The sequence below is a fragment of the Trichechus manatus genome, unplaced genomic scaffold (assembly GCF_000243295.1).
Source record: "Trichechus manatus latirostris isolate Lorelei unplaced genomic scaffold, TriManLat1.0 scaffold00034, whole genome shotgun sequence".
Taxonomy (NCBI): domain Eukaryota; kingdom Metazoa; phylum Chordata; class Mammalia; order Sirenia; family Trichechidae; genus Trichechus; species Trichechus manatus.
Window position 1 is genome coordinate 9,175,739 of NW_004443970.1, and position 11,646 is coordinate 9,187,384.

The following is an 11,646-nucleotide window of genomic DNA, read 5'->3' on the forward strand; positions in this document are numbered from 1 at the left end:
CTGTACCACCACTCCCTGACTTACCTCACAACCCAGAGTGGCCTGGTTACACCAGTCACCAAAGGGAACTCAGGACTCCTAAGGAATCACTCATCCCCTAGCCTCGATGCTCTCTCTTCTGAGCCCACTCCTACCAGTCCTTCTTTCTAAAGCCCTTTCTCTGTGCCCTCTGGAATTCCTGGTCAGATGTCATCAGGATTCCCTGTATCTTCATTCTTTCAGCTGAAGACACTGCGTCCCTGCAGCCCTCTCATGTGGTGGCTGTTCTGCATCCCACGCCCCCGTACTGCTGGGCTAGGAGATGAAGTGGGCGTCTTCCTTGACGCTCACTGCCATTTCTGGACCATTTTCCTTCTCTTCTCTAAAATCCCTAACATTAAATCACATGCAAGGTGACGAGATACTACCCACTATCCCTCTTAACTACAATCATTTATAGACCCCTTGGCCATTCAGCTCGTTCGTTACAGCTATGGACGCTGGTTCACTCATGCTTTCCAGCACTACTCATCATCCCTCTTGGGATTTTTCAAGATCCACAACGTGAGGCTTTTCAGTTCTCAACTACCCCTCCTCCAATGATCACGTTCTTCAGTCTTAGCTCAGCCACTCCCAAGGTCACACCCTCAACCTTGTCATTACCAACAACTGCAGTGCCGCCCTAATATCAAGTTTTTAAACTTCCCCCTTTCCACCAACCACTTCTATCTTTCCAGCTCACTCCTAATACCCAACTCCAATTCTGCAACCTTACCAGGACAAATAATCCACTGAGCACACCACCTATTTGCTGTCACTCATCCACACATGTCCTCACGTCCCTCCTTAATCAGGTTAGAATCCAGGTTCATCACTGCTATCACTCCCCTTGCATATACAGTAAAACCTGCGAAAGCCAGAACGTCCATAAGGCAGAACCTGTCAGAAAAGGAAAACTCAAATATTTTCCACTAAAACAAGCAACAGAAAAGTGGTAAGACTGCACCTTGTCAAAGGTGGGAAACTTGCGAGACCCAGAAAAACAAGGCAGTCCCGTTGAGTTCCAGCTCTCACAGGTTTCACTGTATAACTTCCTTGCATCTCTCTTGCTTTGTCATACTTGCAAAACAACAACCTTGGTTAAACCGAATCATGCCTGCACCCACACAACTGAACAGAACTGAAGAGACAACCATTCTCACTGGTTTCCCTCAAACTGATGTTGTTGTCAGCTGCCGAGTCAGCCTTGACTCATGGTGACTTCATGTACAATGGGATCAGATCACTATGATCCACAAGGTTTTACTGGCTGATTTTTTCAGAAGTGGATCACCAGGCCTTTCTTCCTAGTCTCAGTCTGGAAGCTTCACTGAAATCTGTTCAGCATCATATCAACAGGTAAGCTCCCATTGACAGACAGGTGGTGGTTGTGCATGAGGTGCATTGGCTAGGAACTAACTCAGGTCTCCTGTGTGGAAGGCAAGAATTCTATCACTGAATCGCTACTGCTCCCTCCCTCAAATTACAATACCAGTAATCTCATGTGGCTCTTAATGCTAACTGGCAATCCTATGAGATTTTCCTAGTCCACTTGCCTTGTCATCTTTTTCATACTTTGCTCTCCTCTAACTTCCAACATTTCCTCCTCCATTCTTGCCCTTGCTCATTCCTTCACTAAGAAAATGGAGGCAACAAGTGTCCACTCTCACACCCACCCACCTGACTGCACTGTGTCTTAGTCATCTAGTGCTGCTATAACAGAAATACCACAAGTGGATGGCTTTTAACAAAGAGAAATTTATTCTCTCACAGTCTATGGGCTGCAAGTCCACATTCAAGGCATCAGCTCCAGGAGAAGGCTTTCTCTCTCTGTCCACTCTGGAGGAAAGTCCTTGTGATGCATCAGTCCTCCCTTGGTCTGGGAGCATCTCAGCACAGGAACCTCAAGTCCAAAGGATGCGCTCTGCTTTCTTAGTGGTATGAGGTCCCCAAGTGTCTCGGCTCGTTTCTTTTATATCTCAAAAAAGATTGGCTTAAGACACTATCTAATCTTGTAGACCTCATAAGTATAAACTGCTGCCAATCCATTGTATTACATCATAGTGATAGAGTTTACAACACATAAGGAAATCACATCAGGTTACAAAATGGTACACCATCATACTATACTGGGAATCATGACCCAGCCAAGTTGACAGATATTTTTGGGGGACACAGTTCAATCCATGACACACTGATACCCCTATTCTCTACCATCCGCCCTACTGCTGTGATTGAATGATCTGTATTCTTACCTAGAACCATGACAGACTTACAAAGCACCCTGGCATAGGAAAGAGACAAGGAGAGTTCACAAAGGCTGCAGAGTAGTTAATTACTTAATATGGCCCTTCTAGCTATAGTCTTTGTAACTCCCATCAAATCACTGGGTGGGGTTATGCAAATGAGGTGCTTGTGGCCCACCAAGGGGATTGGACAACTTGCCAATAATCTAAATAAGGTGCATGGTACGCTTATAGGGGTGGGACCATGCAAATAAGATGTATGAAACTCTAATGAGAGAACTGGTCAGTTCTGCCATCCCGCTAGGCTTAAAGGGAGACTCAGGAGAGGGGCAGACAGCGAGAGGAGCTGTAACACAGAAGACATAGTGAGAGAAGCTAGACGGCAGTGCAAGAGAGCAGGAACCAGGAGACTGACACCAAGCAGCTGTAGTGGGGCTTGCCAACCCACGGAGCTAAGAGGTGTAACACTTGCCCAAGAAGACACCCAGCAGTGCCCGGCAGCTGAAGGCCTTAAGCAGGGCCTGGTGACAGAGGGTGAGAAGAAGCTGTCCTGATCCAGGAACCGTGTCCTGAGTTGTTGTTCCTGGTACTTCCAAGTTGATCCCCATCCAGAGTTTCACCCTGTTAATTACCCAATAAACCACTTAACTGTAAGTATGGTTCGTGAGTTCTGTGAGACATTGCAGCAAATTACCGAACCCAAAGACGGGAGGACGAACACTGAGGGGAACAGTCTGCTTCCATAAAAATCACAGCCTTGGAAACCCTATGGGGCAGTTCTACTCTGTCCTATAGGGTTGCTATGAATTGGAATTGACTCAACAGCTGTGGGTTTTTTGGTTTTGGAGTGGTACAGCAGTTTGGAAAAGTTGGACATTTGGGACATCTTTAACCTCTGCCTCATAGGGACCAGCTTTGTGCTGATCTTTATGAAAGAAATTATTCACTTAAAGGGACCTGAGAAAAAAGACACCAATACCCTGGTGATGGGTTGTGGCAGACAACATGATGATGCAGTTTTACAGGTTGCTAAATTTCCTTACCACCTAGTTTCCAAACTTGGCTGTACACAAAAGACTCACAGGGCCGGTCAGCTACCAAGAAAACCACCGAGAAGCCAGAGAAGGAAAGATGCACACAGATGAAGGTTTCCTTACAAGATGGCTGCCAGGTAGTAGGCACTCTAAGTAGAAAGTTGGGTACAACAGGTTATACTACATGAAGCATAATGTAATGTGAATCAGAAATGCTACATGACACACTAATGCACATTCTGGTAGGAAATGGTGGAGCATCACTCCCTTATTCAATTTAAAGGTATTTTTAATGGGAGGGTGGCTATCCAAGCCCTAGCGTAAAACTTAGACAACAAAATGTAAATTCTAAAACCATAGCCTGTGACAGCTACATGGTCATTTGTGGCTAAAACTTTGACAATTATAACTCACCTCTCTTCTGCTAGTAAACTGTAAGGAAATATAAGGCATGGTCGGTGGATCTACCACTTTGTTTAGATCAAGAATGACATACAATGGGGCTTTAACAGATATCCCTTTAACAAACAAATTAATAAGTAAGGCAATCTGGAGATGCAGAACTGTACGACTGTGTTAAGTTATATGAAATCTGCTGTTTTAGCTATAAAATTTCAAAAATAAACATACAAATATAAATAACCTTTCATATATACGGCCCTTTATGCTGTTGTTAGTTGCCATCCAGTCTATTCCAACTCATGGTGACCCCATGTATGCAGAGACCTGCTCCCTACAGTTTTCAAGGCTTTCAGAAGCAGATTGCCAGGACTTTCTTTCGAAGTGCTTCTGGGTGGGTTTAAACCAGTAACCTTTGGGTTAGTACTCAGCGATGAACCGCCTGGGCCACGCAGGGACTCCTCGGCCCTTTATACTTTGACTTAATAGTTTACAGCTGTCCTGGGAAAAAGAGACCGGGTAGGGCAAGTGGTCTGCCGGGTCTACTGAAGAGGAAACTGAGGCTCGGGCGGGAAACATGGGCCCCCACCGCGGGCAAGCCGTGCTCCAGGGGGCTGTCCGCCAGCAAACTTACCTCGCCCGCTGTGTTGGCTAAAGCAATGAGATCCCGCTTGGGAGACCAGACAAGGAAAATGATCTCCTGCGGCAGCTGCTTCTCTCCCACCACGCGGAAGGACGGGAAACAGGTCGGAAAACGCAACATGAGGGCGGCCCTGCAACGACACCCCAGTTGAGGCCAGCAGCAGCCGCCGTGGGTCCGGCGAGCCCCCGGCTGCCCGGCCCGAGCTGGGTGCAAGCGCCACCTCGGCCCCGAACCTCCGCAGGGTGCCCTGACCGCGGCGGTACCTGCGAGATTGCACCTCGGCGGCCCACAAGTCGCCAGCAGCGTGACTCTCTCTGCCAACGCGCTGAGAAGCCCCCAGGCCACCCACCGCCGCCGCCGCCGCCGCCGCCGCGCGCTCCGGCCACTTCCGGCGCCGGGGCTTCCTCGCGAGAGGAAGGGGGTGGGCCGGGCTAGAGCGCGGGGGCGCTGGCGCGGGCGCGGAGAGCGGTGGCTGGGGAGGCGCGGGCAGGCGGGCGTTGGGTAATGTTGTATGCGTGTGCACGCACGCGCATGCCCGCAGGCCTTTTAGGTTTTCCTGGAAGTTCGCTTCTGTGGGCAAAGCGCCAGTCATAGGTTAACGGCTGAAGCCTTAGACGTAACGGGAAGAAGAAAAGGAATGTAAATTTTAGGGCCTGGCCAGCTAGAGCCTCCTTTGACAACCTATAAGCAAGTGGTTCTCAGTCCTGGTTGCACAGTAGAAGTATCTTGAAACCAAAACCAAACCCGTTGCCATCAAGTCGATTCCTCCTCATAGCGACCCCATAGGACACGGTAGAAATGCCCGATAGGGTTTCAATGGATTCGAACTGGCAACCTTTTTTGGTTAGCAGCCAAGCTCTTAACCACTGCTCCATAAATCCCCCTTGCCCAGGCAGCACCCCAGACGGATTAAGAGAATGAATACTTGGTAGGACCCAGTAGGGGTCCCTAGGTGGCCCAAATGGTTAAGTACTCAACTACTAGCTGAAAGGTTGGTGGTTTGAATCCACCTAGAGGTGCCTAGGAAGAAAGTCCTGGCATAGATTGTGTATTTTCAAAAGTTCACAGCCATTGAAAACCCTGAGGTTCTACTCAGACACACATAGGGTTGCTATGAGTCAGAATCGACCAGAGGGCAACAGATTGGTTTGGATCTGGTATCTACTAAAGCTTCCTAGGTGATTCCAATGTGCAGCAAAGGTGAGGACCCTGCTCTAGAACGTCCTTGATATAGGCAAGTAATACTTCATTCCTTATCCCATTTCAGCCTCAGCCTCACAACATATTGATAGTTGTGGTGTTGTGTGCCATCATGTTGATTTCGACTCCTAGCAATCCCATGTGACAGAGAACTGCCCCATAGGATTTTCTAGGCTGTAATTTTTACAGAGGAGCCCTGGTGGCACAGTGGTTAAAGTGCTCAGCTGCTAATTGAAAGGTGAGCAGTTCAACCCACCAGCCACCCTGTGGGAGAAAGACTTGGCAGTCTGTTCTGTAAAGATTACAGCCTTGAAAACCCAATGAGGCAGTTCTACTCTGTCGTACAGGGTCGCTGAGTTGGAACTGACTCGACGGCAATGGATTTGGTTTTTTCAGGTTTAAACTTTATGCGAGTAGATCGCCAAGTCTTTCTCCAGAGGAGCTGCTGGGTGGGTTCTGACCTTTAGGTTAGCATCCAGGTGCTTAACCACTGTGCCACTAGGGCTCCTACTGATAGTTGTAGCCCCCCACAATGAATGGTTCTGTGGGCTCATCCGGGATTTACCCTACAGCTATTTGAGCATCTACTATGTGAAAGAATTTGAGGCTACACAAATACATGGGACATGGGCTCGGTCCCAAAGGCTCACAGGCCAGCCTGGAGAACATGTAAATGCTGACCCTTCTGGTGATCCTTTATAAAGGACACATTTAATTAAGTGTGTGTGTCTCCATGTTCAATAGTTCCCACAGCTGTGCTTGGGCTAAGAGAATGTGACAGTATCATTGTGATTCTTCAGCTTAAAATTTGTGGTAGAAAACCAACTTCTTTTACTTATTCAAAGGAGAAAGAGGCTACAGGACCTTTGACTTTCAACAAGCAACATCTGCATACCCCTTTCTGGCTCTAGCCCCTGGGAAGTAGGTGACAGAGATAGATTAATTAAGAAACAAGTATTCATCAAGCAGCTATTTTGTGCCAGGCGCTGTTCTTAACTCTTGACTTGATGCCTACCCTGTTCCCTCTCAGAGGTGAGTTTTTGTAACCCTTGCCTTTGCTGCAAATTAGGATGTCATCAAAATTCTTCTAAAGTCAACGTTTCTAAGGTGAGAAAAGATAATATACCTTGTTATTCATGAAATGCATTTTCAGGTGTTATTTAATGTTTTTTCGGTGGCAATAATTGATAATCTGGATGGTGGGGGTCCAGTGCCCGTTCACCAAACAGTCTCATGGAAATTGAATGTCCATTTTCCTGGAAATTCTCCTGAGTATGAACCCTCATACAACACATGAAAAGGAGTGTTAATAGAGGTACAAAAAAGTGCAATGGAGACAGAGGAGAGTATAACTACCTGCATATGAAGTCTTCACAGAAGAGATGAGTGTAAATTTTTTAGAAAGTATGCATTATGGCACCAGAAGCTGCATAGATGAGAAGTTCCAAATGTGTTTAGGAAATGGCAAATAATTTTAAGTGGCTATGGCAGAAGCAGATTGCCAGGCCTTTCTTCCAAGGTGCTTCTGGGTGGCTTTGAACCAACCTTTTGGTTAGTAGTCCAGCAATACTGCCAAAGCAATCAACAATGTTCAATACAACAACCAATCACAACTACTCAAAGGGAAGTGTTAATTAAAGGAGCCCTGGTGGTGCAATGGTTAAGTGCTTGGCTGCTAACTAAAAGGTTGGCAGTTCAAACCCACCCAGTGGCTCCAAGGGAGAAAGACCTCGTGATCTGCTCCTGTAAAGATTATAGCCTAGAAAACCCTATGGGGCAGTTCTACTCTGTCACATGGGGTCACTATAAGTCGAAATCAACTTAGTGGCACCCAAGAACAATGGTGTTAGTTATAAAAAGCACTTGGGAGAGTCACATCTTGGCAGAATGAGCCTAAATTGTATTGATTCCTGGTGCTTTTGTTTGTCTCTCACAATCACTTCAGTTGCTGTTTGGGGAAAGAAATTCAGAGACTAACTCATAGGATTCCAATTTGAAGAAGTTCTAGTAAGAGTTACAGATCCAGTATTCGTATGTATAGCAATTTATCCTAAGGAAATAAGATTTGGTTATAAGCATGTTCATCAGAGTTGTTTATAATAGTGAAAAAATGCCAACAATTTAGGTGTCCAACCATAGGAGATTCATTTTTACAAATATGGCATATCCACATTGGAGAAAAATACTATTGTTGTAAGCACAAATTGAGGTTCACAATATATTTATGAAAAATTGTAAATTGTTACTGGGCTGACAGCTATGGGGACCATGGTCTTGGGGAACATCTAGTTCAATTGGCATAACATAGTTTATAAAGAAAATATTCTACACCCTACTTTGGTGACTGGCATCTGGGGTCTTAAAAGCTTCTGAGAGGCCATCTAACATACTCCACTGGTCCCAACCCAGCTGGAGCAAGAGAGAATGAAGAAAACCAAAGACACAAGGGAAAGATTAGTCCAAACGACTAATGGACCACAACTACCACAACCTCCACCAGATGAATCTAGCACAACTAGATGGTGCCCGGCTACCATCACCAACTGCTCTGACAGGGATCACAATAGAGAGTCCTGGACAAAGCTGGAGAAATATGTACAACAATATTCTAACTCACACACTCACACACACAAAAAGACCAGACTTACTGGCCTGACAGAGACTGGAGAAACCCCCTGATTATGAACCCCGGACACCCTTTTAGCTGAGTACTGAAGTTGCTTCTGAGATTCACCCTTCAGTCAAAGATTAGACAGGCCCATAAAACAAAATGAGACTAAATGGGCACACCAGCCCAGGGGCAAGGACTAGAAGGCAGGAGGGGACAGGAAAGCTGGTAATGGGGAACCCAAGGTCAAGAAGGGGAGAGTATTGACATGTTGTGGGGTTGGCAACCAATGCCACAAAACAATATGTGTAGTAATTGTTTAATGAAAAACTAGTTTGTTCTGTAAACCTTCATGGAAAGCACAATTTTTAAAAAAAGAGGAAAAAAAGTCGTGAATTATTAATTTACAATTCCATATTTGTGGGGGAAAATTTAGGGTGTGTCTGTCTGTATAGCTATCTATGTAAGAATCCATCTGTGGAAGAATAAACACCAAAGTTTTAACAGTGGTTCTCTCTGGGTGGTAGGATCAGGGATGATTTTTTTCTTTGATTTACTGGGATGATGTATTACTAGTTAACAGGCAGGACTTTTGTTTCCTTTTGTTCTCTTTTAACATGTGGAATGTTTGGCTGACTTTCCCTAGTTTGCTCTCACTCCTCATTGCCACATTTGCAGATGAAGAAACTGAGGTGCACCTATTTGGGCTGTTTCTTAGAGATTACTTTGTTTCATCTGCAGTGGTATTAAACAACTATATAAGTTACCTAGTGCTGCTGTAACAGAAATACCACAAGTGGGTGGCTTTAACAAAGAGAAATTTATTCTCTCACAGTCTAGGAGGCTAGAAGTCCAAACTCAGGTTGCCAGCTCCAGGGGATGGCTTTCTCCCTCTGTTGGCTCTGGGGGAAGGTCCTTGTCATCAATCTTCCCTGGTGGAGGAGCTTCACAGTGCAGGGACCAAAGGACACGCTATTCTCCTGGCTCTTGGTTCTTGGTGGCATGACGTCCCTCTGTCTCTCTGCTTGCTTCTCTCTTTTATATCTCAAAAAGAGACAGACTCAAGACACAACCTAATCTTAAGGATTGAGCCCTGCCTCATTAACATAACTGCCTCTAATCCTGCCTCATTAACATCATAGAGGTAGCATTTACAACAGGAAAATCACATCAGATGACAAAATGGTGGACAATCACACAATACTAGGAATCATGGCCTAGGCAAGTTGACATACATTTTGGGGAGACACAATTCAATCCATAACAACAACTAACCAGTTTGAGAATCTTTTGACTGTCCAGGTAATGGGATAAAATTCACTTCTCAGAGCTCACAGGTCTGCTTGCTCACTTTTGCTGTTATTTCCCTGTCTTGCTGAGTTAACATTTACACTAACTCGCCTGAAATCAAATAGTAGAGATCATATCATCTTTTTATGGTGAAGACCTTCTTACCTGACCCTCAAGTAACTTAACACACGTCCTAGTGTTCCAATTAAAATAGCATCAAATAAGTGAAACTGGATTTTCCTTTCCATTTTGTGGAAGCTTTCCTTACCTGGGCAACTCTGAGTGCGTTAGCTTCCTATTCAAGTAGCACAGTTGACGTTTTGAGGCATTTCTACTCACTCACTCCGTATTTATGAGCACCTACTAGTTGGAGGGCATTGTGTTGGTGTGAAGAAATGTGTTAGCCTGTCTGACTTCTTCCCAGAGTTGTTGGTTGGAGTAACTGAGATAATAGATGATGCAGCTGATTATCTCTGATGTCACTGGGTGCAAGGGCAACCCCAGGAACCACTAGGAACTGATGAACAAACACCATTATGTCCACAAGGCCCCTGCCATCAACAAGCTTCTGATCTGTAATGAAGTAAACAAGAACCTAAAGTCGTTCTAATATGGGACGTGCTTTAAGTACCTTAAAAGAAGTATAAATTAAAACACACACGAGCACACATTATATTTTTATTGCACTGGCAAGAGATGTGCTATTCCATTGGAGAGAACAACAAGGACATTGTGAAGGAGGTGGCATCGCCCCAGAGCCTTTTGCAGGCTGTGGTTTTATATCTAAAAGTTTGTCAAACTTCTCCCAGATGCCTCATATTTTATAACTTACTTGGAAGGGGCCAGACATCAACTTAAATGTTTTTCTTAAAATAATCTAGGAAGCCGAATTATTGTAAATTTAAAGACTTCCAGATAATGCTATCAATCTTCCTCACACAGCACATCCCAACATTTAAAATCTCAGTGTTAGGATAGTCCTTGTATTGACTCTAAATTCCTCCCAGAATTGTTTAGATCTGTTTTCCCTTTTTTCAGTCCTCAGAGGAAACAGAAAATAGCAAGTCCTCTCCATATCTTAGGCATGCCTACCATCTGAAAACTTCTAGAAAATTCTATTCTTCAGAATAATTTTACCGAGCACCTATAACGTGCAAGAGAGACATAAGAGTGTATAAAAAGCGTACTGACATTAAGAAACTTAAAATCATTTGGTAAAATATTTAAACAGAATTACAAGGTAATACGTAAAAGTACCACAGAAGTGGTGCAGAACGCTAAGGCGTTCAAAGGAGGTATTGGTTTGCATCAGGGCCTCAACGCAAGACTTCCCAAGAGAGAACAGGACTTGAGCTGGGGCCTGAAAGCTGCATGAGATTTTAGTACATGGCTGTATGGAGGGAAACATTCCAAGCAAAAAGAACAGTGTGGATACTGGGGAAGCCAGCACAACTTGTACAAGGAAAGGTCATGGAAGCTCCATAGACACATCCAAACTCCCTGAGGTACTGAGGGCTGTGGTGACCATGGTCTCGGAGTACATCTAGCTCAACTGGCATAACACAGTTTATAAAGACAATGTTCTACAGTCTACCTTGGTGAGTAGCGTCTGGGATCTTAAAAGCCTGTGAGCAGCCATCTAAGATACTCCACTGGTCTCGCCCCTTCCGGAGCAAGGGAGAATGAAGAGAACAGGATACAAGATTAGTCCAAAGGACTAATGGACCACAGCTACCACGGCCGCCACCAGACTGAATCCAGTATAGCTAGATGGTGCCTCGCTACCACCACTGACTGCTTTGACCAGGATCACAACAGAGGGTCCTGGACAGAGCTGCAGAAGGATGTAGAACAAAATTCTAACTCACAAAAAAAGACTAGATTTACTGGCCTGACAGAGACTGAAGAAAACCCGAGAGTATGGCCCCCAGACACTCTTTTAGCTCAGTGGTGAAGTCACTCTCGAGGTTCACCATTCAGCCGGGGATTGGACAGCCCCATAAAACAAAACAGGACTAATGAGGCACAGCAGTCCAGGGACAAGGACTAGAAGGCAGGAGGGGACAGGAAAGCTGGTGATAGGAAACTCAGGGTTGAGAAGGGACAGTGTTGACATGTCGTGGGGTTGTTAACCATTATCATAGGACAATATGTGTACCAACTGTTTAATGAGACACTATTTGTTCTGTAAACCTCCATCTAAAGTAC

General features: G+C 45.2%; 1 protein-coding gene across 6 annotated transcripts in view; it reads right to left on the reverse strand.

The window, feature by feature from the left end:
* ANAPC4 (anaphase promoting complex subunit 4) overlaps nucleotides 1-4,708 on the reverse strand; it is a 56,335-nt gene extending 51,627 nt beyond the window's left edge. For 4 of the 6 annotated variants that reach the window (XM_023730235.1, XM_023730234.1, XM_023730238.1 and 1 more), the window contains exons 1-2: nucleotides 4,604-4,708; nucleotides 4,332-4,470 (exon numbers count right to left, since the gene is read on the reverse strand). In XM_023730235.1, the coding sequence (XP_023586003.1) occupies nucleotides 4,332-4,460 (129 nt within the window). In that variant the 5' untranslated portion in view covers nucleotides 4,461-4,470; nucleotides 4,604-4,708. Of the gene's footprint in view, nucleotides 1-4,331; nucleotides 4,574-4,603 lie in introns of those variants that run through there. The other 2 variants (XM_023730237.1, XM_004375130.2) reach the window with 2 other exon arrangements.
* Nucleotides 4,709-11,646: the final 6,938 nt, after the last annotated feature.